Source organism: Vicugna pacos, chromosome 1 (assembly GCF_048564905.1).
Source record: "Vicugna pacos chromosome 1, VicPac4, whole genome shotgun sequence".
Classification (NCBI taxonomy): Eukaryota; Metazoa; Chordata; class Mammalia; order Artiodactyla; family Camelidae; genus Vicugna; species Vicugna pacos.
Window position 1 is genome coordinate 84472211 of NC_132987.1, and position 24794 is coordinate 84497004.

A 24794-nucleotide genomic window follows, 5' to 3' on the forward strand; every position below is an offset into this window, starting at 1 on the left:
TCTCTTCCTATATCCCCTTTAAACATAAATTTACCCATGTTTCTTTCTGATACATTTAAGTGGTTTTTGTTGTTGTTGTTGTTGTTGTTGCTTTAAGATCCCTGGTCCATTTGGGGGTATTCCCTTGTATGGCATGAAGCGTGGATCTAATTTTATTTTTTCCAGATGACTAGCTATGTTTCCTAGTATCATGTATTTAAAAGTCTACCTTTGCCCCAACGGTTTAAAAAATCCTACCTCTGTCATATATGCAAATTCTGTATTCTGTATGCACTTGGTATCTGTTTCTGGACTTTTTATTGTGTTCCACTGGTCTATTCAGTCACATACTAGAACCTCACAGTTTTTATTATAGAGGCTTTATAGTGTGTTTCGTAATGTCTGATGGGCCTAGACTGTTTCCATGGATGTTCACTTTTAGTGTTTTCCTGGCTGTTCTTGCCTGTTAATTTATCTATCAACTTGTCCAACTTCATAAAAATGTTTGTTAGTCTTTTTTATTGGGATTAAGTTGTTTATAAATTGTCTTTATGATGTTGTGTCATCCTGATCAAGGACAAGAGCTCCCTTTTCCTCCATTTGTTCAAATCTAATTTTGTTGACTTTCAGGAGTGTTTTAAACTTTTTCTCATGTAAGTTTTACATATTTTTTGCTAAAATTATTTCTAACTATTTTTTCTTTGTTGGTACTGTAAGTGGAGGTGTTTTTGTTTTGACATTGTGTCCTCTAACTAGTTCCTAATTACATGGAGACTGTTGATTTCTTTCTGTATGTTGATTTTATGTTCTGTTACTTTACCGGGTTTTTTATTGTTTTGATTAGTTTTATCACTCAGTTTCTAGGGATTTCTAGGTGCACCGTCTCATCTGCAAATAGAGGTAGTTTTACTACTACTTTTCCAGTTCTCATGCCTGTGATTCGTTTCTCTTACCTAATCACATCGGCTAATACCACCCGTCAGTACTTGGCTAAATGGCAGTGGAGGCAGTGGGCACCCTTTTTCCTCGTTCCTGATCTTAGCGGGAATGTGAAGTAAGCGTCTTAGCTCAGGCTGCCATAACAAAATACCACAGACTAGATGGCTTAAACAAGAGAAATTTGTTTTCTCACAGTTTCTGGAGACTAGAAGTCCCAGAGGGAGAGGGAGAGCAAATTTTCTGTCTCTTCTTACAAGGAAACTGGTCTTATCAGAATAGGACCCCACCCTTAGGACCTCATTTAACCTTAATTATCTCCATAAAGGCTGTGTCTACACATACAGTCACATTAGGGGTTAAGACTTCAATGTATATGAATTTGCGGGGATACATTGAGTCCATAGCAGGAAATATCCCTTGATTTCTTTTTCTTGAGTGTTTTTCATTAGGAAAGTGTTGAATTTTGATGGAAGCCTTTTTTAGCATCTAGATGATTGTATGATTTTTCTCCTTAGACTCTATTAGTATGTGTATTATTAATGGATTCCTTAATGTTGAACCAAGTTTGCATTCCTGAAATAAATAGTACTTGGATATGATGTGTCATTCTTTTAATATGGTATTGGATTCTGTTTCCTAATAGTCTGTATAGTATTTTTTAAAATACTAAGTGATAGATAATTTGTGTACAATTCATTTTGTATTATCTTTTTCAGATTTAGTTATTGATGTTACATATTAAATAAAAAGTTTTCCTTCCTTTTCTCTTCAGAAAAATTTAGATAGCATTTGAACAAGCTAGTCTTAGAAGGCTTCGTTCTGTGAAACTATCAGGGCCTGGTGGTTTTTTGGTAGGGTAACTCCTAATAGCTTTCTTTATTTCTTTTAAGGAGAATGATCTGTTTCAGCATTCTATTTCTAAGGAATTCAGTTTTAGTAAACTATTTGCCAGACACGTTACTAATTTCAACTAGGTCTTCAAACTTATTTGTATTGATGTCTGTAAAATAGATTCTTATGATTTTTTCCTAATGATTATTTCACTGTTATTTCTCTGGCTATTTCCTCCTCATTTCTTATTTTGTATATGTGTGCTTTCTCTCTTTTATCCCCCTCTTCGATTGTTAGCTAGTGGTTTGCCTATTTCAGTTTTTTTCAAAAAATGGATTTTGATTTATTACTTGTAGTTAGAGCATTCTTTCTCTGTTCTACCTTATTCATCTCTTTTTCTGGTTTCATTGTTACTTTATTTTCTTCTATTATTTTCTTCATTATGCTTGCTTTGGCTTATTTTGTTGTTTAACTCCTAGCTTTTGGCAAGGAATTTAATTCACTTATATTTATTCTTTCATTTCTCTTGATAAAAGTGTCTAAAGCTATGGATTTTACTTTGATCACATATTTAAGATTGATATACCACAGATTGATTCATGGTATAATCCTTATCTTTTAGGAATTCTGTTATTTTGTTCTGTATTTCCCTTTTATCCAGTAATCATTTTAAATTATTTATTCTTGGATAAATAATAGATTTATTTCCAGTTGGGGGTACCTTTCTTTGTTACTGTTTAAATTTTTTTAGTTTTATTGCATTGTAGTTGGAAATCATTGTTGTATTTGTATTTGCTTATATTTTCTGTAAAACTTAATATATATTCACTTTTGTGAATGTTCCATGTATATTTGAGGTTTATTCTCTAATATCAAGATATAAAGTTTGATATGCATCCAAAAGACCTTTTTGTGCTGTTTAGGTTTTCTGTATCCATATTTTTATCCATTTGATCTCTTAGTGTCTTTATTCTTTCTTCATTTTTTTGGGTTTTTGCTTTTATAAAGGTGGTTACAGTGTCGTTGCATAGCTAGTCTTAATTGTAATATTTTCATTTTAAACTGTGATTTCTAGCATTAAAAAGTTTCTCCTCTGTCATGTTTCATACTTCTTAGTTTGCATTCTTCTTTCTCTGACATCAGTATCACATAGACACCCTCCTCCTTATCTCTTATTGTATTTATTTGCTAGGTATACCTGTCTGTTCATTCCTTTATTTTTAGCCTTTCTGAATCATCTTGTTTGGGGTGTATTTCTTGCATATAACAGATTTTGGGGTCTTTGTGAACCAGATGGGAAGTATTTTTTAAAGTAACTGAGTGAGTTAAACCCATCTGCACCTGTTTTTAAACTGAAATGTTTTGTCTCAACTCTTTCATATTATTTTAAGTTACAATCACGTGTATTGCATTTGCTGTGTTTATTTCTTTATGTTGTTGTCTTCTATATTTAAACTTCTTTTGGAGTTTAATAAGTTTTATAGTTTTAAGTGTTACCTTTCAATTTCACTTTCTTAGATGCCTGTAGTCCCCTGTTGTCTTAATCTTTTACTATCTGATTTGTCTATTTTTAGTGGTGTCCTTTAACTCCTACCAATTACCAGTTACTCTACCTATTACTCATGTAACATTCAGTGAACTAGTCTACTTCACTCTTTTCCTCTCCCTTCTTTCCCCATTTTTCACTCTGACAAAACATGAACATATAGCCTAAATCATATAATGTCCTATTCTTCAGCCCATCTCTAACTTTCCTAGATTAGTATTTAAATATTTTAAATGCTCGCTGGCAGTCTTCTTGCTTAGTTTCTCCCAGTTATATCTTGAGTGGATGAAGTTCATCTTTGAATAGATTGATTCCTTAAGAAGGGTTTATGGGTGGAGAAAATCTTGCATTTTTTTTTTATTGAGTTATAGTCAGTTTACAATGTTGTGTCAATTTCTGGTGTACAGCACAATTTTTCAGTCATACATGAATATACATATATTCATTTTCATATTATCTTGAACATTTAAAACTTTATTTTTAAATTTTTTATTACTTTGAGACTTGAGGGTCATCTTGATTTTATATATATAACTTCTTGATTCACATGTTTATTCTTTGAGTTTTTAAAAAAAACTTCTTGAGTTTTATTGCCTGGTTTTTTATATTGTTTTTTGAAGAGTTTGATACTAGTTGAATTCCCTTACTTTTATTTAATCTTTATATAGAGGCTGTGAGGAGTCTTTATCTTTAAAGTCAAATAGTTTTACAAGGATATGTATAGAAGTTTATCATTGTTGGTTAGTTTTTACTGTATCCAATGAGTATGTAGATTCAACTTTTCTTGGATTATGGTTTTAATATTTCTGTTCCACTGTCTTGTGTACCTTTCTTAGACACCTTAATTATAAGAAAACTGGACCTCTGCCATTTCAACCACATTCATTTAAACCACGTTCTCACTGATCCTTTTTACTTTTTAAAATTTCTTTTTCATTCTGTTTTCTTCTTCAGCATTATCATGTTTTCATTAGAGTCTGTTATTCCTTGTGTACCTTGTAATATATTCTTCATTTCTGATATGATTTTGTCATTTTTTATATTTCCTTTCTGAGATCAGCCAACTTTTTTTTTTCTATTTTTTTGTTCACTTCTGTTCTTAGTTTTTGAATTTCTGTTTCAGGTTGTTTTATTATATCCCCAGTTGCTTGTTTGAGGACATTTAATTTGATGTTGTGTTATAGCTTCCTTCTGCTTTACCATTGTTTTTTGGAGTGAAGGGGTTATCGAAAACCGAATTGTTGAGAGTCTCATTTTTTTTTAATTATATTTTTAAATTAAAGACTGTGCCTTAGTATTTCTGTCAACACCGCTGGTGGTTTGCAGTGGTTTATAAGCTGTGTATGTTGTACATGATAGGTTCCTGATAGCCCTTTTATGTCAGTAAGTTTTTTTCTTTTAAGAAGCTGTAGTGGGGGAGGTGTTGTGTATCCTTTTTTTCTCCCTTCATTTTTTTAATCTTGTAGGATCCTAAAATTCCCCATCTTGTTTTGACCCCCCCTTTTCCATACAGTTTCTAAAGTATATCTCTCTGTTACTCTTAACCTAATTCTCCCACCAAACTATTTCCTTTCTAAAAGTTGCCCAGTGTGGAATTTTTGTGCCTTTAAGTACCTTCTCTGAAGTCAATGCTCTCATTTACTGGTGGATTTTTTTTTCTCAGTATTTTCTGGCTGTGCATGGGATATCTTGATTGTCTCCCACAATGAGTCTTTCATTAACCTTTACCACTTAAGTTATTTTTAGACTCCATAAAATCCATTGAAATGCTTTAGGGATCAGTGACCCTTGTGAAAAGAAAATAAATTTTGTTCTTTGAGTGTTTTCCTGTTTTTAAGTTGTCTTTGTAAAGGAATAATTATTTTATGTCAAGTTAAAATGTTAAGTATTGTTTCATTTGAAAGAAGTAAGAGTATTACGATATGACCATCATTGTGAACATTTTACATTTAGAATAGTTTTCTATAGGCAGGAATTAAAGAAGTAATATCTAATATTAATGATTAAGGCTCTTTTGCATCTGATAGATGTAAGAGCCACAGAATTTCATGTGAGATAAAGTCCTGGCCTGTGAAAACATGAAGTCAGGAAGGCTAAAGGCATCTCACATCTGTTCATCATGAAAATACATTGGTTACTGTGGATGTTTTCCTTTAGAAGGCTTGATGGGACCTTAAATTTAACTTGGATTTGTTCCTAATGCAGAAGCATCATATGAGGTTGTTTGCATTGCATTGAAAGTACAGAATCCATATACAATTTGAAAGACCTTAGTGAATCTTTGTATCCTGGAATGGTCAAGCCGGATTGTGGCCTAGAACAGAGAGGAAAGGCTAAAGCTTTGTCTCTCTAAATGATGTCATTACTTGAGAATGTTTCCTCTAATGTTTTAAAGCAGGTCAGTGAGGAATTGACAGCTGTCTCATATCTCATCAGCATTCAGCTCGATAAAACAACCTACTGTGTGATACTGATCCCATCTGAGAATTCCTATTTGTGAGCCCTTACAGGAAATATGAAGGTCTTTGACATTTCCTAAGTGGTGACAAGTTTATTTTTCCAGAAAATCTTTGAAAGAAATGTCTTGATGTGCTGTGTATGTCTCACCTGTGATGCTTGGAAACTCATCTGGTTTTGCTGAATTCTACACATTATGACTCATTGCTTTTTACATTATTACACTTGGTATGAGAAACTCTGCCAGCTGCCCTGAAAGAAGCTGTCAGCTTAATAAGAGCCAGGACCTTGAGTCACTATCTCTTCAAGAGTTTTTATTAAGAAATAGAAGCAGAATGTAGAGCTCTCTTCTGTCCAGAAGTTGGGTGATTTTCCAAAGTAAAAGTCTTAAAGCTCCCGATTAAAGTAGTGGTTTCACAAGAGAGAAGAAAAGCCTACTCAGAAAAATTTGATGGGGAAGATTGGTATTGCTTCGTGGATATTTTGGCCCACATGATTGCAGTAAAATTTTCTATCAAGACCCTTTGGTTACCATCATGAATAGTGATAAAAACTTGTGCTCTTTTGTACACACTGCCATTCTTTAAGAGGATATTGGAAGAGGCAACTATGTTTATAATCACCAAGAAATGCAAAAAAATTTAAACTAAGTAAATTAGCTCCCTGACTTTCAGATTAGTAAAAAATAAATAAATGAAATTAAAAAACAAAAAAAACTGTAATATATTATGTTGGCATGGTTGTGGTGAAACTGGTCCTTTTTTTAAATATTGAGGCTGTATTAGTCAGTGTCGCTCACTTTGGATAGCAGTATGGAAGTATCTATTAAAAACCATTCCTAAAGAAATATTTCAAAAGTTAGAAAAGTTGTGTTAGGAAGATGTTTACTGCAACATTTTTCACTATATAGAGATTGGAATCAATCTAAATTTCTAACAGTAAGGAAATTAAGTAAGTCAAGGTATATCCACCATATAACTACTTTTTGGCTAGCGCTGATTGTTTACTGTGAACATTCTGTTACCTGTCTTGGTAAACATGAGTACTCACTTCTGTATCTGGAAGAGGAATTGCTGGGTCCTGGTGTGCATGTGTTCTGCTTTAGTGGGTACTACCAAATGCACCTGTGGGTATGTTTTTTTGTCCCCATCTCAAGTGTATGAGACTTCGAGATTCAATTTTAGTATGTGTGCTGCTGAAGCAAGCACAGAGAGTTCTAGTTTTTAATCTGTTTTTTTCTATTTTCACCTTTCTATTTTGTATGTACTGATACAACATTGTAGCTTCACTTGGCATTACCCTGATAGCTAATGAAATTATTCTCTTTTCATATGTATTAGCCAATGAGTATCTTTTCCGAAGAGTCTGGTGAAGCTTTTTTTTGCCTTTTTTCTGTTGTATGATCATTTTCTTATTTGTAGTTTTTTTTTTTCTTGGTTATGGGTTCTTTTTAGGTATAAGTATTTCAAATATTCTTTCTATGGCCGTTCTTTTTACTACCTTATTTGTATCTTTTGATAAGGAGACATCAATTTTAGCTTAATTTCAGTGTTCACATTTAGTATTTTTTGTACTTTTAAAATCTTTGCCCACTTGTAGGTCATGAAGATGTTCTCAAGGTTTTCCTGTAAAGCTTTTTGTCTTCCCTTCTGCACATTTATATCCTCAGTCCCTCCAGAGTTGACCTTTGTGTATGAGGTGTGAAGTAGAAGTGTCAAGGTGCACTTTCCCATGTGGACCTTAGTCATTTTAAAACGTGTGACTACTGCGTCAGTCATTTTAAAATGTGCGAATACTAGATCTGTCGTTTATTCATGAAAAAATAACACTGAAGTAGCCACCTTCCCTGAAATCAAACTTTATGATGATGTAGAGAGACATAATTTTAAAGTCGTCACCACTATCTCTTAGAAGGAAAGACAAATCCATTCTTAGTGATATTGCTGAATTCTTTTAAAACAGTAAGCATTTTCACTTGTCCTCTTAAATATATACCCAATAGTTGAATTGTTTAAAAGGAAACTAGATCTATACCCGCTTATCATTGTCCTCTGCAGGTGAGTCTTGAAGTAGCTGAAACTAATGCTAAATCCAGCCCAAAACAGCTTACTGTTAGTCACAGCATAAGAGAAATCATTATGGGAAGACATCTTAGTCATTCAGAAAGAGAACACATAATCACTCTGAAGTCAGGAAGCTAAATTTTGCAATTCCAACTCACTCTGACCCACCAAGCACAAGTGATTCTTGAAGCCCGACTTTAAAAAAACAAAACAAAACAAAACAAAAACTGTGCTGATGGATGTTATTTAATGATAACATCTTCTCTAACATTTCCAGATACTACAGTAGCTTCTTCTGTACTTTAGAGGCGTCAACTGTGCACTTGCCATATCCATCCCACTGCACTGAGTTTTCTGAGGGCAACACTTTACCTGTCCAGTTTCATCACTGAATCCCTAGCACATACCTAGCTCAGTGCCTGGATATTCAGAGGCTGAATAATATATGTTCAGTAAGTGAATTCCTTTTGGAATTCCAAGTTTTGTTCTTGAGATTAGTGGTGTTTCTGCACATAGACACTAGAAACTTGTTCCTGAATCAGTTTGTTTGTAACTTAAAGAGTGCTGTTCTCTAAGCAAGTTCCATTTCCATCTATTAGAAGTGGACAATTGATGGTGCTTTTGCTCTAGGAAATAATTCCTTGTTTTCTACCTTATCTTTACAAGTTGCAAATTCCTAAGAAGAGCATTGTTCCATGGCACACCTCTCAGTATGTTAAATGACCTTCCATTTAGTTAATTTATGTACAGAACATAAATCAGGTTTCTTAAGTTTTATGAGTGTATCTGTTCCACCTCTAGTCAATCCAAAATCAGATGGATCTCTCCTGTCTTGAATACAGAATATTTCATTTACCATCTTCCAGAGTTTAACTGGTTGCTGTTCATCATCTACCTAAAGTGTAGTTGCTGTGGGTATTGGAAGAGGCATGATGACTTTAAGATCTCTAATCTCTATGCAAGTGGATACAAACTCACTGCCAACAGGGGCTAGACAGGTAACATAAATGAGTGAAATGGACTAGGTTATAGTAAAGCATTGCCACAATCATAAATGATAACTGAGCTTCAGGATTGGGGACGTTACGGAATGGTGGGTGCTATATCAAACTGGAGTGTGACTTTCTCTTTCAAAGGGGACAGCCGTTACTTAGGTACAGCCATTTGGAAAACTGGCCCAGGTTTCTTTTTCTTTTTCTTTTTTCTTTGTTATTTTTCAAGAGAAGCCAGAAATTCAGAATTTATGTGATGTTTCCAGGTTTTTTTGGAAGTATTTTACTTTGAGGGGTGCTAATGTAAATGGTATTCTGTTTCTAATTGCAAGTTCCACTTGTTCATTGTTGATATATAGGAAAGCAATTAACTTTTATATATTAACCTTGTATTCTGCAACCTTGCTATAATCACTTACTAGTTACAAGAGTTTTTTGGTCAGTTCTTTTGGATTTTCTGCATAGATGATCATGTCATCTGTGAACAAAGACAGTTTTATTTCTTCCTTCCCAATCCGTATACCTTTTTTCCCCTTTTCTTTTCTCATTATGTTAGCTAACACTTCGAGTATAATGTTAAAAATGAGTGGTAAAAAAGGGACATTCTTGCTATGTTTTTTCTTTTTTTTTACTTTTAGATTGTGTTTATTGAACTTAAATTTCTTTTATTTATATTACAAAAATTATTTTAAATTTTTCATTTTTAACTTCTATTTTATTGAAGTATATTTGACATACAATATTAGTTTCATGTGTACAGCATATATACATTGTGAAATAATTATCACAATAAGTAGTTATCATCTGTCACCATGTAAAGTTAATACAGTGTTATTGATTATATTCCCCATGCTGTGCATTACATTCCCATGACTAATTTTGTAACTGGAAGTTTGTATTTTGTACAACTGAAATTTGTATTTATGTCTCCAAGACTGAGGAATATGTTTGTTTATTTAGTTCACTGGACTAAAGATAGCAAACACACACAAAAAAGCCAATTAAAAACTCCCCACAAAACCACAATTCCATTTGTATATTTGTCTTGAGTGACAACTAATTCACATATGCATATGGAGACACATATAAAATAATAACTAACAGATGGTATAGCTACAAAGTAGGATTATAAAGATTATTAGCTGGTAGTATTGAGATACTGCTGTGGTTATATTAAACGAAGATGCAAAGATTACTTATAATAATAAACTATGACACTAATATCCCCCCAACTTCTGTTAGCCAAAGTAGCTTATTGCATATTTAATATAAATTTTTAATGGAGACCTAAAATAATCATAGCCAATTTATTCTAGGAAATTTAATAGATAGCAGTTTCTTGCCTTGTTCTTGATCTCATTGGGAAAATGTTGAATTTCTTACCATTAAATATGTTAGCTATAGTTTTTTGTGAATATTCTGTATCAAGTTGAAGAAGTTCCCTTATTATATTCCAAGTTTACTGATAGTTTTTTTTCAGTCATGAATGGATGTTGGATTTTGTCAAATGCTCTTTCTGCATCTAAGTTTGATCATGTGGCTTTTCTTTCTTAGCCTGTTGATGTGATGAATTACATTAATTGATTGTCAAATATTGAACCAACCTTGCATACCTGGGATAAATCACACTTGATCATGGTATATAATTCTTTCTGTATGTTGTTGAATTCTATTTGTTAATATTTTGTTAAGGATGTTTACATCTATTTTGATGAGAAATACTGGTATATGGTTTTCTTGTAATGTCTTTGGTTTTGGTTTTAGAGTAATGCTGGCCTCATAGAATGAGTTAGGAGGTATTTCTTCTGCTTGTATCTTCTGAAGGAGATTGGAGAGAATTGGTGTAATTCCTTTCTTAAATGTTTGATGGAATTTACCAATGAACCCATCTGTGCCTGGTGTTTTCTCTTTAGAAAGATTATTAATTATTGATTCAATTTCTTAAATAGATAGGGGCTATTCAGATTGTGTATTTCTTTTGTTTCAGTTTTGGCAAGTGGTGTATTTCAAGGAACCTGTACGTTTCATCTAGGTTATCAAATTTGTGGAGATAAGAGTTGTTCATAGTATTCCTTTATTATCTTTTTAATGTTATGATATTCCCACTTCCATTTCTGATATTAGTAATTGTGTCCTCTCTTTTTCTTAGCCCCACTAGATGGTTGTTGATTTTCTTTTCAGAGTGGCAGCTTTTAGTTTCATTAATTTCTCTGCTGGTTTCTTGTATTCAATTTCATTGATTTCTGTTCTAGTTATTCTTTTTACTATTTCTTTTATTATTTCTTCTGCTTACTTTGGATTTAATTTGCTTTTTTTTCTAGTTTCCTATAGCCTAATGGTAATGTAAACATTTTACTTGCTGATTTCTTTGAGATTATAAACCAGTGTTTCATGGGTTTTATGATGTGATCAATACATAAGTAACTTCTGTAGTTTTCTATATGTATCCACAGACAAATTTTTTAAGTTCCTCTCTTACTAATCCATAAGAAACTTCTAAAAATTTTGGCTGGCTTTGAGAGCCATCAGCAGAACCTGTGATTGTTGACAGTTAAGTGCTTCATGTTGATTTAGAAGGACCTTTAGCCAAATGAAGAAACGCAATTAAAGAATTAACCACTGTATTGGCCCAGATTAGGGCTGAATTTGCTTCTTCCTTTCCCAGAGTATTTTGCCAAGTGCTTGTATTACTTGTGCAGTGGGTAAAACCTGTGGTCAAAGGTGAGCCAAGTGAGGAGAGAGACCCTCATCTTGCCTGGAATAAGTGATCAAAGTAGGTGTTCATTCGGTGTATACTGGACTCACTTAAGCACCTGCAAGGAGAGCTATCATACTTTTCTTCTTTTTTCTTCTTTTTTTAAAATTGAGATTATCCATTTTTTTCACAGAAAAAGAGTAGTTTTAAAAAGTTTCTACCATAGATTGAATTTATCCACATTTCAGAGGACACTATAACTCCAAGTAAATAAACAGGAGGTGAAACTGCAATGCAGATAGAAAATACTTTCATGATTCTGTCTGTATTAGAAGAGTTGAAAATAATTTTTTTTAACTGTTTCACTTTGAGAATGTTTTTGTCGATTATTTCTTTATGTTCATATAGCACTTTTACTTTTTTGTCATATGAGCATTTGCTTTATTAAATATGCTTCACAAACATGATTTATACATTAGATAACATTCTAAGGTTGTGTCACGTAATTTATTTGACTTGCCGTGTTGTTAGACATTTAGTGCATGTCAAAACAAGTTAATCTTCAAATATAAGTTACTTGTTACCATATTCAGTGAGTCCTTAAACTTTGGGGATTGTAAACAACTTGAAAACCTAATTATTAAAAGATGATACTCTGTACTATCTTCATTATGGAAGAAAATTACATTTGTATATTTACGTAAACTGTTGCCTCCAACTTCAAGAGCTTTAAAAAGGTCATGAAGCCCACCCCTCAGTTCCTGTCCCCAGGGCTTCAGATCAGAACCAGTGATATCAAATATGTTAAGATGAAGCAAAACAAAAAAATACAAAAACTTTAACAGTTGTGGAGAAGTATAATGTCTGATACAGCTGACTAAAGGACATTTGACTATTTTCATAATACAGCCCAATCCCAGTTCATTCTTAGATTTGAAATAAGTCTGGATTCTATATTAACACTCCTGTACAACTTCTATGAATAATACTGTTACATGTGCTGTATCTTTTTTTAAACTGAAGTATAGTTGATTTACAGTGTTGTGTTAGTTATCCTTGGTGACAGAAAGCATCTGTGGAACTCCCGGGAGCACTTTTACTTTTAAGTTTAGTCTGATAATTTGGAATTTCCTAGTATTTATATACATGAAAATTTTTATAAAGTAAGGACACCTTAATATGACATGATAGTGTATGGCATTATCATATTCTTTAAATAAGATCTTTTTTGTTTGTACCTAAAAGTTAACCGAAGACTTTGTATATATTTGTATATACTGAGCACGTTTATCAGCCTTGTAATAAAATCCTTAAATGGCAAAGAGCAGCTAGTGCTAATGAGCCCAGCTAAAACTGTTGTTCACTTTGACAAGAGTTAACTTGCTTTTGTAAGGTTTAAGTTGATAGAATTTCTCTTGCCTTTACCTCCTCCCCCTGGGCCTTAAGATTGAATGTGATGGTTCTGGCTCTGCACATGTTTGGCTTTGCTAACAAATTATATAACATCTGATATTTTTAGTATTTGAGACAAAATTTGAAATAACATGAAGTACATATTACTCTTTTAAATATTAGGTCATTATTTTAAAATATTTAGTATTCAAAAATAATACAATATTTAATACTTTTCTTGTTTACCAGACTATTTCTCAGTTATTTAGTATTAAAAAACAAATCTGAAGACTTAATCTTTTCTTCATGTATATTCAGATAGTAACTGTTAAAGGGTTCTTTGGGTGTTTTACTTGAAAGTTAAAAATACTGACAGCTATATTTAAATTGCATTTCATATTTAGCCGTAGAAAGCCTTTTGTTTTTTTTTGCACAGTAGGTATTTTTAAAGAAAGGATGAGCAAGGTATATTAAAATATGTCAAACACCATAGCACCTAAGCCGTGTGTGTGTGCACGCGCACACCTTGATGTTTGGCATTTATTTATTAAATGCTGATAAATGGAAAAGTTAATAGACTGAATGTTCTTTACTTTCAAATTGAGATTTTTAAAGTTCAGTATAAATGTGATACATCCCTTTTTATTTTAGATGAAGATTTTTTGGGTTTTTGTCTCCTTATTTGCAAGCTTTATCTTAAGAGTCCTGTGCAATGACCAGAGCCAAATGGCCATTTTGAAACCAGTTATGATAAGACCATGAACGCCGTTCTGTGCAAGACATAGCAGCATGTTTTCCTTGCCTCAAGGTGGGAAAATTTACTGGAGGGGCTTTTCTTTATGACTGCAATGTGACTGCAGAACAGAAAAATTGAACTTAAATCACTTTTCCATGTTAAGAAAAAATTAAAACACAATGATATATTGGATAAAACTATTAAATCTATGATTTGTTATTCATACATAGGCCTGAAATTATTCTCAGATAAAGCAAACTCGTTTCTAAAATTTTTATAGAATTTCCACATAAGATTAACTTGTAAAATAATTTAGAGATTATAATGCCTTGAAGAATTATATCCTGAAAGAAAGGTTCTTTGTATAAAATCTTTTGCACACGGTTGAGCATTTCAGAATTGGGAGTTTTTTCTTTTAACTGACAACTTTCAGTGTGACTTTAGGGTTAAATTAGTCTCATTTTCTGAAAAAAAAAAAAAAGTAAAGATTGCCTGATTTTAGGTATATTTACACAAAATATATAATATAAAATTTATTTAAAATATAGTACTTTTTCATTAGTGGGGAAGAAACCTTACTTGTGTAAAGAATAATTCATTTTTAAAATTATGGCAGAATTTCACAATTATGTATAATTTTCTAGGAATATTGACTCTAAAATGTTTTGAGTGGAGGGGAAGAGTAAGATCAGTCTCTGCAAACGGTTATCTTGAAGGTGGTGTAGATTTCAATAAATAATGTACTTAAAGGCACACGTAGTATTATGGTACATTTAGGTGGTTTATACCAAAAGAGCTGAAACATTTACTCGTTTATTTAGGAATGAGACTGTTGCTGGGATGATGAAAAAGCAAAAAGGGTGTTGTTGCTAGAAGGAGAGAGCAGCTAGCCCACTATAGAACCGAGGGGATCCCCAGGTGCTACCCTGGGTCACTGACTGGGAAGAAAGTCCTATCATAAAACACTTCTCTTTGCAGCCCCAGGGGAAGCGTGCGCTTTGTTACTGGTGAGTGGTAAGTAGCAGGAAAAAGCATGGGACAAGGTAGAGAGGATCTGAATTCTGGACTGATTTCACATCTTAGCAAGTAGTGTCGCTTTAGACAGTCTGTTTATTTGATTTTCAGTTTCTTTAGCTGTCAAAGAGGGGCCTAGAATAGAACTCTAAAGGTCTCTTTCTGCTTTGTCTGGTTCTGTGACCTATTGTTTCTTTGCACAAAACATTTTGTATTAAAATTTGTTTTAATGTTTGCTTTTCTTTTGAAAGCTTTAGTGAGGTATAATTTACGTACCATAAAATTCACCTAATTTTAATGTATAGTTTGATGAGTTTAGTAAACTATATAGCTATGTGAACATCACAAAAATCTAGGTTTAGAAATTTCCATCACCCCAGAAAGTTCTCTTGTACCCACCTGGAGTCAGTTCCCACCTTGCCCCTGGTCCCAGGAAGGTTCATCCTTGTTGTTACATCACTAGTTTGTTCCTGTTTATTGGGGAGTAGTCTTCCTTTGTGTGGGTACATACCATATTTTGTTTATCCATTACTAGTTGATAGAAAATTAGATTGTTTTTGTTTTGGGCAAATGTAAGAAATGCTGCTATGACCATTTTTGGTGGACATACGATTCCTTTCCTCCTGGATAGATGACTAGAAGCGGAGTTGCTGGTTGTATCATCTGTGTATGTTTATGTTTAGCATCTGAAGAAACTGCCAGGTTGATTTTCAGAAATGTATGTGCCTCTTAGGGTTCCATCATCAGTGTAAGAAGGTTTCAGATTTGTCCACATTCTTACCAATATCTGGTATTGTCAGCCTTTTTTTGATTATAGCTATAATAGTGATATGTAGTGGCATCTCATTGTAGTTTTAATATTCACTTCTCTAATGACTAATGCTGTTGAGCATCTTTTCATGTGCTTATTTGCCATTAGTATATCTTTTTGAGGTATCTGATGAAATCTTTTGCCCATTTAAAAAAGTTGAATTGCAGGAGTTCTTTACACATTTCAGATATGACGTCTTCATCGGATTAATGCTTTGCAGATATTTTCTCTTAGCCTGTTGTTTGTCAGCTCATTTTCTTAATGGTGGTCTTTTGAGGAGCAATGTTTTAAATTTTGATGAAATCCAAATTAATATTTTTCTTTAATGGACTATGCTTTTGGTGTTGAATCTAGAAATCTTCGCCTTACCCAAAGTCACAAAAGATTTCTTTTATGTCTTGTAAGAGTTTTATAAGTTTAGGTCTTATGGTTGATGATCCATTTTGACTTAATTTTCGTATGTATTTTGAAGTAAAGTTTTACGTTCATTGTGATTTCGCACATCAGTATCCAGCTGGCTTAGTACATTTGTTGAAAGGACTATTCTTTCTCTGTTAAGTTATCTTGACGCTTTTGTCAGAAATCAATTGACCATATGTGTGGATTTATTTCTGGACTCCGTTCTGCTCCATTGAGATTAATATAGATATTTGTCCTTAAAATGACATCACATTGTCTTGTACTATAGTTTTATAGTGAGTTGAAAATCAGATAATGTAAGTCTTTCAACTGTCTTCTTTACCAAGATTGTTTTGGCTCTTCTATGCCCTTTGCATTTCCATGTACATTTTAGACTCATTAATTTCTAAAAAAGAAAAAAAAACACACTAGGATTTTGGTATGGATTGCATTGAGTTGATCAATTTAGAGAGAACTGACATCGTAACAATATTGAGTCTTTTAGACCATGAATGTGGTATGTCTCCCCATTTATTTAGTTCTTTCATTTTTCTCAGCAGTGTTTTGTATTTTTTAGTGTACTGGTTTTGAATTTCTTTTTTAAAATTTATCTCTAAATATCTTAATCTTTTGTTACAAATGAAGTTTTAAAGATTTCATTTCAGATTGTCACTAGTGTATGGAAATGCAATTTTTTTGTATATTGATCTTGTGACCTTAGCTCCCTTACCAGTTCTGGTGGGGGTTTGGGTTGATTATTTGGGATTTTCTGCTCAACATGATCATGTATAGTCCTTGAAAATGGTGTCTGTGGAACTACACATTACTTTATTCAAGTGGTGTTGCTCAGCTTAAAATATTTTTGGAACTTTTTATTCAGAATTTGTTAGACAATTTACCAAGCAAGTAAGAAGACCCATTTTTATTACTGGTGGATATCTCACTAATTTTTTTCTTCTTCCCTTTTATCTTAACAATCTTAGATCTGTACTTAGGAGAATATGTGATTTTTTAAGTGTCTGTTGGACATTAAAGGATAAAAATTGACAGGCAGTTGGATATATGCACCTGAAGTCCAAGGAAAAGGCTGTGTGTAGAGGTGTCGATGTGGGTTGTCACAGCATAGTTAAAGCTGTAGGACTGAACATGATCACCTAACAGGCAATCCTCAGAAGAAAACTTGAGAAGATCTGATAAAGGTTTAAGGGCTGCCCTGAGCCCAGGAATCTAGGGGCGCCCAGTGGGGAGCAGGTTAAGGATACTACTGATTGGCTGTCGGTTCATTTATGAGCCACCTACCTATATGAAATGCTCTAAGTTAATTTTTAATTCCTTGTTACTATTTTAAAAAGTGTATGCATCTTTCACAGGAAATTGAGTCATTATAAGATCATGAATGCCTATATACACAGTTTTTCCTTTTGAATCATTTGAAGTTAATTACTTAGCATTTATTTTTTTCTCTCTTGAGTAATGTGATTTTTAAATCATTAAACGCTCTAGTCATCATTTTAGATTAATCTAATACTCGGTATACTCTGATTCTCTTAACTACATTATAAATATTATTGACTTTATGAGTCACACCAAATACTTTCTTTTCTTTCATTTCTAGGCAAATACTGTGGTCTGGGGTTGCAAATGAACCATTCAATTGAATCAAAAAGCAATGAAATTACAGTGCTGTTCATGAGTGGAATTCATGCTTCTGGACGAGGATTTTTGGCCTCATACTCAGTTATAGATAAACAAGGTAATTTTCACTTTATGTCACAAGTCCAACATTTTACGATTTCTAAAAACAAAATACAGTGTTATATTTGAGTACCTCTTATCTGAGATTGGAATAGAGTAGAAAGACTGAACAGTTAATAACACGTACATAAATTTGACAAATAAAATTAGATCACTGTCAGAGTCTTAAAAAAATAAATGTATTAACTTTTATATAAAATCCTTTTATATACTTAACCTTTCCTTAGTAGAAGAAATACTGATTTTTCTAGTTTTGTAAGATTGGAACACAAATGATAATAACTTAAAAATCTGTCAATTATTGAAAAGTGTCATTTCAATTTAAAGCTTTCTTATCCAGTTTACCACTTCATAGTACCGTGCTACCGTATTACCATTCTTCTCAAAGAAGAGCCTCTCATGCCACCAGGAGTACCCTGGGGAGTGCTGTCTGAGACACCACAAAATAAACATGAGATATTTTCTAGATTGTTAATATTTAGAGTCTGAAGGGGGAAATTTAAAACAAGGCTACTATGTGCAAAATTTACTCGAATCTCTAAGCTACAATGCAGGACTTGAATGAAGCCTCTCTCAAGTTTTGGCTGCTGTGGCATTGACCCATTCCCCTCTGCTGTTAGTTGTCCTGTGGTAAGAAAGTTTTTTAAAATGTTACTAATATGAAAATGTAGTGAAACAGTCATTTAAAGTAGACAATAGATGATAATTTTGACATTCAATAATGATTTAACTAAGTTGACCATTTAAAATTAAAAATTAGCTCCTACTTAATGTTGTATAAATGAGAAAATTGTTAAGTCCTCCTAGGTGTGAGAATGTTGGGCAGTGCGAATGATTATGGGCAGTGCAAGCTGTTTCTCAGCTGTGGTGGGTTTGAGATAAACACTGTATGTCTCATTACAAGTTTCACTAACAGTGTGAAAGAGGAGAGCTGTGCCGGGTGAAGACAGATCTGCTTTCTCTTAATTTTGAAGCTATGGAAAAAGGTATGAAGGCTAAGAAAATCCCTCAGAGAGAGTGAAAAAGAAAACTCACTGGGATAGAATAAGGCAGAGAAAAGAACTGGAAATATTACGCTAAGTGAACAGTTAAGATTTTTGACAGAACTGGTAAAGCTGAGGCAGTATGGTGTTGTGGAAGGGGCACTAAGTAGCTTTGGAATCACAGCCCGCCCCTCTGCCGTGTACCAGCCAGATGACCTCTGACCTGTCACTCCTCCTGTGAGCTGCATCTGTAAATAGTCAGTTGTGAGGACTAAGTCTAATCATTCATGCATAGTGTCTGTAGGCACCTGTTATAGTGGACAGAAAACAAATACTCGTTTCCCCCTTTCACCACTTCACACACCACCCCCCCCATTTTCCCACTCCCACCCCCAATCAAAAGAATAAGGTGGAAAACACTGAGTGAGATGATAGATTTCTTTCCTTTCTTTTTACTTTCTGAAAGTCTTGGGTTGATGGTTGAGAGGTTAGAAAATAATTAATTTGCTTCTTATTCTCTTTAAGTTTCTTGGTCTCAGTATCAGGTTAAATTATTTATTTTGCGGTTTCATATTTTCCCTTTACTCTCTTTTGTTATTTATTGAGTCAAAGTTTTCTGGAAAAAATATTTCCTCTTTAAAAAAAACTATCTTACGTGGATATTTAATTTATGCAGCTTTTGATCTACAGAAACCTAAACGTGCATTAAAGTTTCTTAAGAATTGACAATCATTTCTGATAACAGAATCAGTTATTGTAGACTTACATACATCTATGCCAAATTTCAAATGGCTGGGTCACGATTTTAGATGAATCTTAGCTTCCAAAGATTGTTTTGAAATATTCACCATAATCAGGAACTTCTTTATGGTAACACTTTCCAAAGTCATAATCACCCTGAGAAATCCTCATTGCACAGCTCCCTCCTGAGTTTTTACTTAATGTTTTTGTATGTCTTGTCCCAACCATCAAGCATTTGTTTTATTTGAAGTGAATTGGCTAGGCTAAATTCAAGAGAATACTGGTTAAATTTCATGTTACTTCTTCTTGGGTGGCCTTGCAGACACAGTTTCTTGTAATGACTCATTCATTTGAAGGCTGGTTGGCTTTGGTTGAGAGTCTCAGCTTGTTTCTATCCAGGAACTTAGCTGCCACACTGAATTCCATGAATATTTTCAAGGAACATCACTACATGTCCCCAGCTTAACCTAGTTGTAGGTTTAGAGTCTTTGGAAATGAAAAGGTTGTGGAAAATCTTACTTCAGTGGCTTCTTCATTTAAACTGTGAAACTGTCACAAAGACTTGTTAATATTATAGTGTGATGTGTTGTTGTTGATAGTGTCATGATTTTGTGTAAGATAGACTAATTTTCATTACTTTGTACAAGAGCCCATTGCAAAATTATATTCCCTTCAATATTGGCCTTATTTCCTGCAGTATGCCAGGCCCTGGGAAGACAGCAGTAAATGAGACACAACCTCCCCTTCATAGGACTTACAGTCCAGGGTTGGAAAAGGCATGGTTGTTGCAATTAGGATAAGTATGATGAAGGAAACGTTCCAACAGTAGGAGGCCAGAGAGGTGCGGGGAGTAGTGGCTTTGCATGAGTGCAAAGCTTTCCTGAAGTCGTTTCTGAGCCTAGAACCAAAGGATTAATTGGAGGTTCCAGGCAGACAAAGGAGGAATATTCTAGGGAAGAGAACAGCAGGTGCAAAGGGCTTACTATGTGAAGGAGCTTAGTGGCAGCCAGAAAAAAAGCCAGCACTTCTGGGGTGGAGTGAACATGTGGCGAGTACGTCACATTTTTCGGGGCCTTGTAGAAACTATAAGGGCACTTATCCCCCAAAGAATGTATGGCACAGGGCACTATATTCCATATCTTGTAGTAACCTATAATGAAAAAGAATATGAAAAGGAATATATATATGTATATGTATGACTGAACAATTATGTTCTACACCAGAAATTGACACATTGACTATACTTCGGTTAAAAAAAAGTGCATGGAAGCTGTTAGAGCAGATTAGTGACAGGACTGGATTTATATTTTAGTTTTTGTTTTGCTTTTTTTATGATTCCCTGCTCTGTGAAGAATGGGCCAAAAAGAGGGAAGAGTAATTGTAGGGAGGCCGATTAAGAGGCTGTGGAGGGGACACCAGGTCAGAGGTGATTGAATTAAGAATTCTTGTTATAAATGTGACTCTAGAATTAGGCCAAATTCTAATTTAATTCTTTTTAAAGTCTTTTGAACCAGGTATGTCTTATACAAGGAAACATTTCAAAGGATTAGGATTCCTCCTACCTGAGCTGGAGTTGTGGTGAGAGGCTTTGGACACAGGAGCCCCTGGGCTGAAGCGCTGAGCTGCCTCTGTGCCGCGGCTGTGTCAGGGCTCTGTACCCGGTGTCCTCTCCACTTCGGGGTCTGGTTTTTACGACTTCTGTGGCTTTATTCCTCTCTGTTATTTTTAGTGACCTTTGAGCCGTAGTTTTCAGTCTTTTCCTTTACCAGTTATCACTTTTAATTTTCACCTGTAAACCTCATTTTTAAGAGATGTTATCTACCAGTGAATGAAAAATTTCCTGTTTCCATTGGGTAGCAAGGAAAGACAGATGTAAGTATTAATCAGCACTTCAGTAATTATTAGAGGATTGGTAATTCTACTCTGAGTTAGTATAATTCCATCAGATTCCAACTATACTTTCTGAAATTGAAATTTTCATTTGAAAATTGAAGATGGATGTGGATCCTAGAGATATCCTGAACATCATATTAGCAACCACTGGTTAGAAGTTCTGTGGAGAGAAACTCCTTAGTTACTGCTGGTCTCACTGAGAGAGGCAGAACCCACCACTCAGAGGTCCAGACTCAGTAACTCAGATCTTTTAATCCAGTACACTAAATGACACTGACATTTTCATTTTAAATGTAAACATAAAAACAGCATTTAGCACTGGACTTGAAAAATAAATTTTATAGGTGAGTGACCTAAATTCCTGGTTTTGAACCTGTTCAGCATTACCCAGTTTCTAAGAAAAGCTCAACATTTCTAGGATGACTCTGGGCAATGATTTTTTAAGTAATTTTAGTCACAGAACGATGAGCTCGGAAGACATATCTGCATTTGCATTGAAAGCTTCAGGTCCTTTAAGGCAGTCTCTATTTGTTATGTGCCATAAATCGGGTTTATGTGTTGTGTGTGTACATGTATGTACATACATGCACACCTGAAAAGTGGTAGTCTGATACTCCTTTTGTAGAACATGAAATCATCACTCAAAAAGTAATGTTAAACCTCGTTACTTTAGATTTCACCACTTCAGGACTGTCGTATTCAGTGTAAAGTTTGCCTTTATTTTTGTAGGAAAAAATAGGAGATAGTTTAAAATTTCATGTGAGATAAAATGATCCTGTGTAGATGTATTAGCATCCTCCCTAACTGAAATTCATAAACACTTGTTTATTCATTACCTGCTGAACCCTTCAAATCTGATGACAGTGTGCTTAAGTCTTGTGAACAGCTGAGCCTGGCACATATTCCCATTTGACAGCTATTATTGCTATATGTTAGATTAGTTTTAGAATTAACACCAATAGCACAATTTTCTGATTGCTACATTCTTTAACCACCTATTTTTCAAATATTTTCCATTTCTTCTGTCTTACATCAGATTATATTAACTTGTAAATGAAACATAGGGTGGGATAGAGAACTCCTTTCTAATAGAGTCCAGATTTCTGTAACTGGTTGTGTTTTTCTGCTTGGGATGTTTCTGGTTTTGAAAGTAGAGCATGAATTCCTTAGATGGCTTGCTACCTTAATTGTACAATAATTTTATAGAATCCTTTCTGTTTTGAGTACTACACTTAGCTATATTTCTAATTTTAGTTTTTCTGTTGTCCCTAATTTTTGTTGTATCTGGCAACTGTTTTAAAACTTTTAAACTGTTAAGTAAGATTTTATTAATGAAGTCTCTGTTTATGTGCATATCTTTAGATTTGTCCTTATTTATACACAAATGAGTATGTATAGTGAGTATACCTGCAGAAAAATGTCTGTATTGTGGTGTCAATTAGCAGAACAAAGGTGCTGATGAATAGTGTTACCAATTTTGCAGAGAGCATTTGTAAACAATTAATTTGTTAATCTGTTGTAACCCAAACAGGCAGTTCACCTTATGAGAGAGTTTATTTCAAGGTGATGGATAACCTGACGAGCACCTTAATATTTTAGTGTTTATTACGTGTTTTTCATTTTGTTTTTAGTAGGTTAGAAATGCTATGAAGGGATTACGAATGTTTGTGCTGTGTCGTGCTCTCCTGGGGACGACTCACTGCTACTCTTACTAGGTTATTATTAGTGTCCTCGGTACTGGGTTGCAAAAGGTTTTAGTGTGTCTTACAATCTTTAATATGTTTTAGTATCTTTTATATTTTAATATAAATGTCTTATTTTACTATATCTTATAATGACTTGTAATGTCTTACATTCATTTCTTAGTATGTAGGCATTTAGGTGTGGAGAGGGTTTGATTTATTATCCATGTGTAGCTTATAGCTTATCCAACTGCCTCGTTCATCGCTAGGCCGCTGAGCATGCCTACATCACCCATTTAAAAAAAAGAAAAAAACATTGACTATTGTCATCTGAGAAAATTTTTCCTTTTGTGGACTCAGCTTCCATAGATGGCACTGTAATATTTCTAAGAGAAACACAAGATTTAATGCCTGCTCTCAGTATGTAAAAGGAGATTAAATGTAAAATGCCATTTAAAGTATCTGCCACTTAGTAACTGTTAATGGACTCCGAGTCACAATAAATTATGTTTCATTATATATATAAATTTTCCTTCACCAAATTGCAGATGTTACAAAAATTAATGCCAGGTTCCTATCATGGAAACAAGGAGTTAGGCCCGAGGTCACACAGTAATATTGACAAGAGAACTTAGCAACAAGATGCGCCTTGTCTATCCCACATTTTCTAGCACTTGAACAGAGGCGCTACTGTAGGTGTGTATGACTGCGATGCAAGGTTGCTGGCGAAGTATGAATTAGGAAAGCATGACTTCATGTCCCTTCAAGCTCTGGGAAATGTAAAGAATTTTAGAGCAAATCAAAGAGAAGAATTTGTAGGTATATATTGTCTTGCTCATATATTTTCTTCTATGACTTAGTTACAGTACCTCTATGTGTTCTTGAGGTAGAATAAACACAGTTACTCAAGATTCCCTTTCTTCAGAAGTAAATGGCTTCAGCTGGTCAAACACTGTACCCTGCAGCTCATAGAGCTGGTGTTGTACTGTTGTAAGTGATGGGTTCTAATAGTGCTGAGGAGTGTGTTTTGCATTTATTCAAGGACACGAAACAGTGTTAATTGGGGGAAGATCTAAATCTTTCACAATCCTGCAATCTCACAAATAGCCAGTACCGTCAATCAAAAATATTTCCAAGATAGTCGCCAGTATGCTGATTCTTTTGATTAATTTGTGAACTTATAAAATATTTATCTTATTTTCATGGTATTATGTGTGGGTTAATGTTAGATCATGTTCAAATAAATACTTTGTGGAAGAACTATGACGTTCCTTAGCCTGTTCAGTTATTATGTATGGGAAAATTTTTAACTGTATTTGAAAAGAAACCTGTGTATAGGATATCAACTACGGCTGATGATAGTAGTGCTCAGTTTGGGCTGTCTTAGAAAACCTGCTGTTGTTTTCATTAAGAAGACCCTGAAGTTGTTCCCCCTGTTGTTGATGATTGGCTCTCCTTTGGTTTTGTCTTTTCTCATGCTCCTTCTTACAATCACACCATCTTGCCTTCAGAACCCCACCGAGGCCTGCCTCCTCTTTGAAGCCTTCTAAGGTTAAAGAAGGCAGATGTCAGAGAAGCTCTTTCAGTAGGGATTACGATCACACTCACATTGGGTTAGACTCTACCGCAAAGACTAGCATAGAATCTGCACTGTAGACATCACCTCTGCTTTGGGCTGAGCAAGGAAGAGGACAGAGTGCCGGCCGGTGGGCCGGCTTCAGCAGAACCGCAGGGGGCATTCTGCTCACAACTGCTGCCTCTCTCTGTTGTCCAGAGCACCTGAATGAAGTACACCATGTATCTAGTGTTTTGTGTAGTCATACGTGTGTTGTAAATATTCTTTTGTGTGTATTAAGTATTTGATTAAAATTACAAAAAAAAATCCC

General features: G+C 34.1%; 1 protein-coding gene across 1 annotated transcript in view; it reads left to right on the forward strand.

Annotated features, from left to right (window-relative positions):
* The window catches only part of DCBLD2 (discoidin, CUB and LCCL domain containing 2), an 80238-nt gene that overhangs the window by 26218 nt on the left and 29226 nt on the right, over positions 1-24794 (forward strand). Inside the window, exon 3 of the mRNA XM_006208055.4 lies at positions 17470-17607. Coding sequence (XP_006208117.3) covers positions 17470-17607 — 138 coding nt within the window. The remainder of the gene's footprint in view (positions 1-17469; positions 17608-24794) is intronic.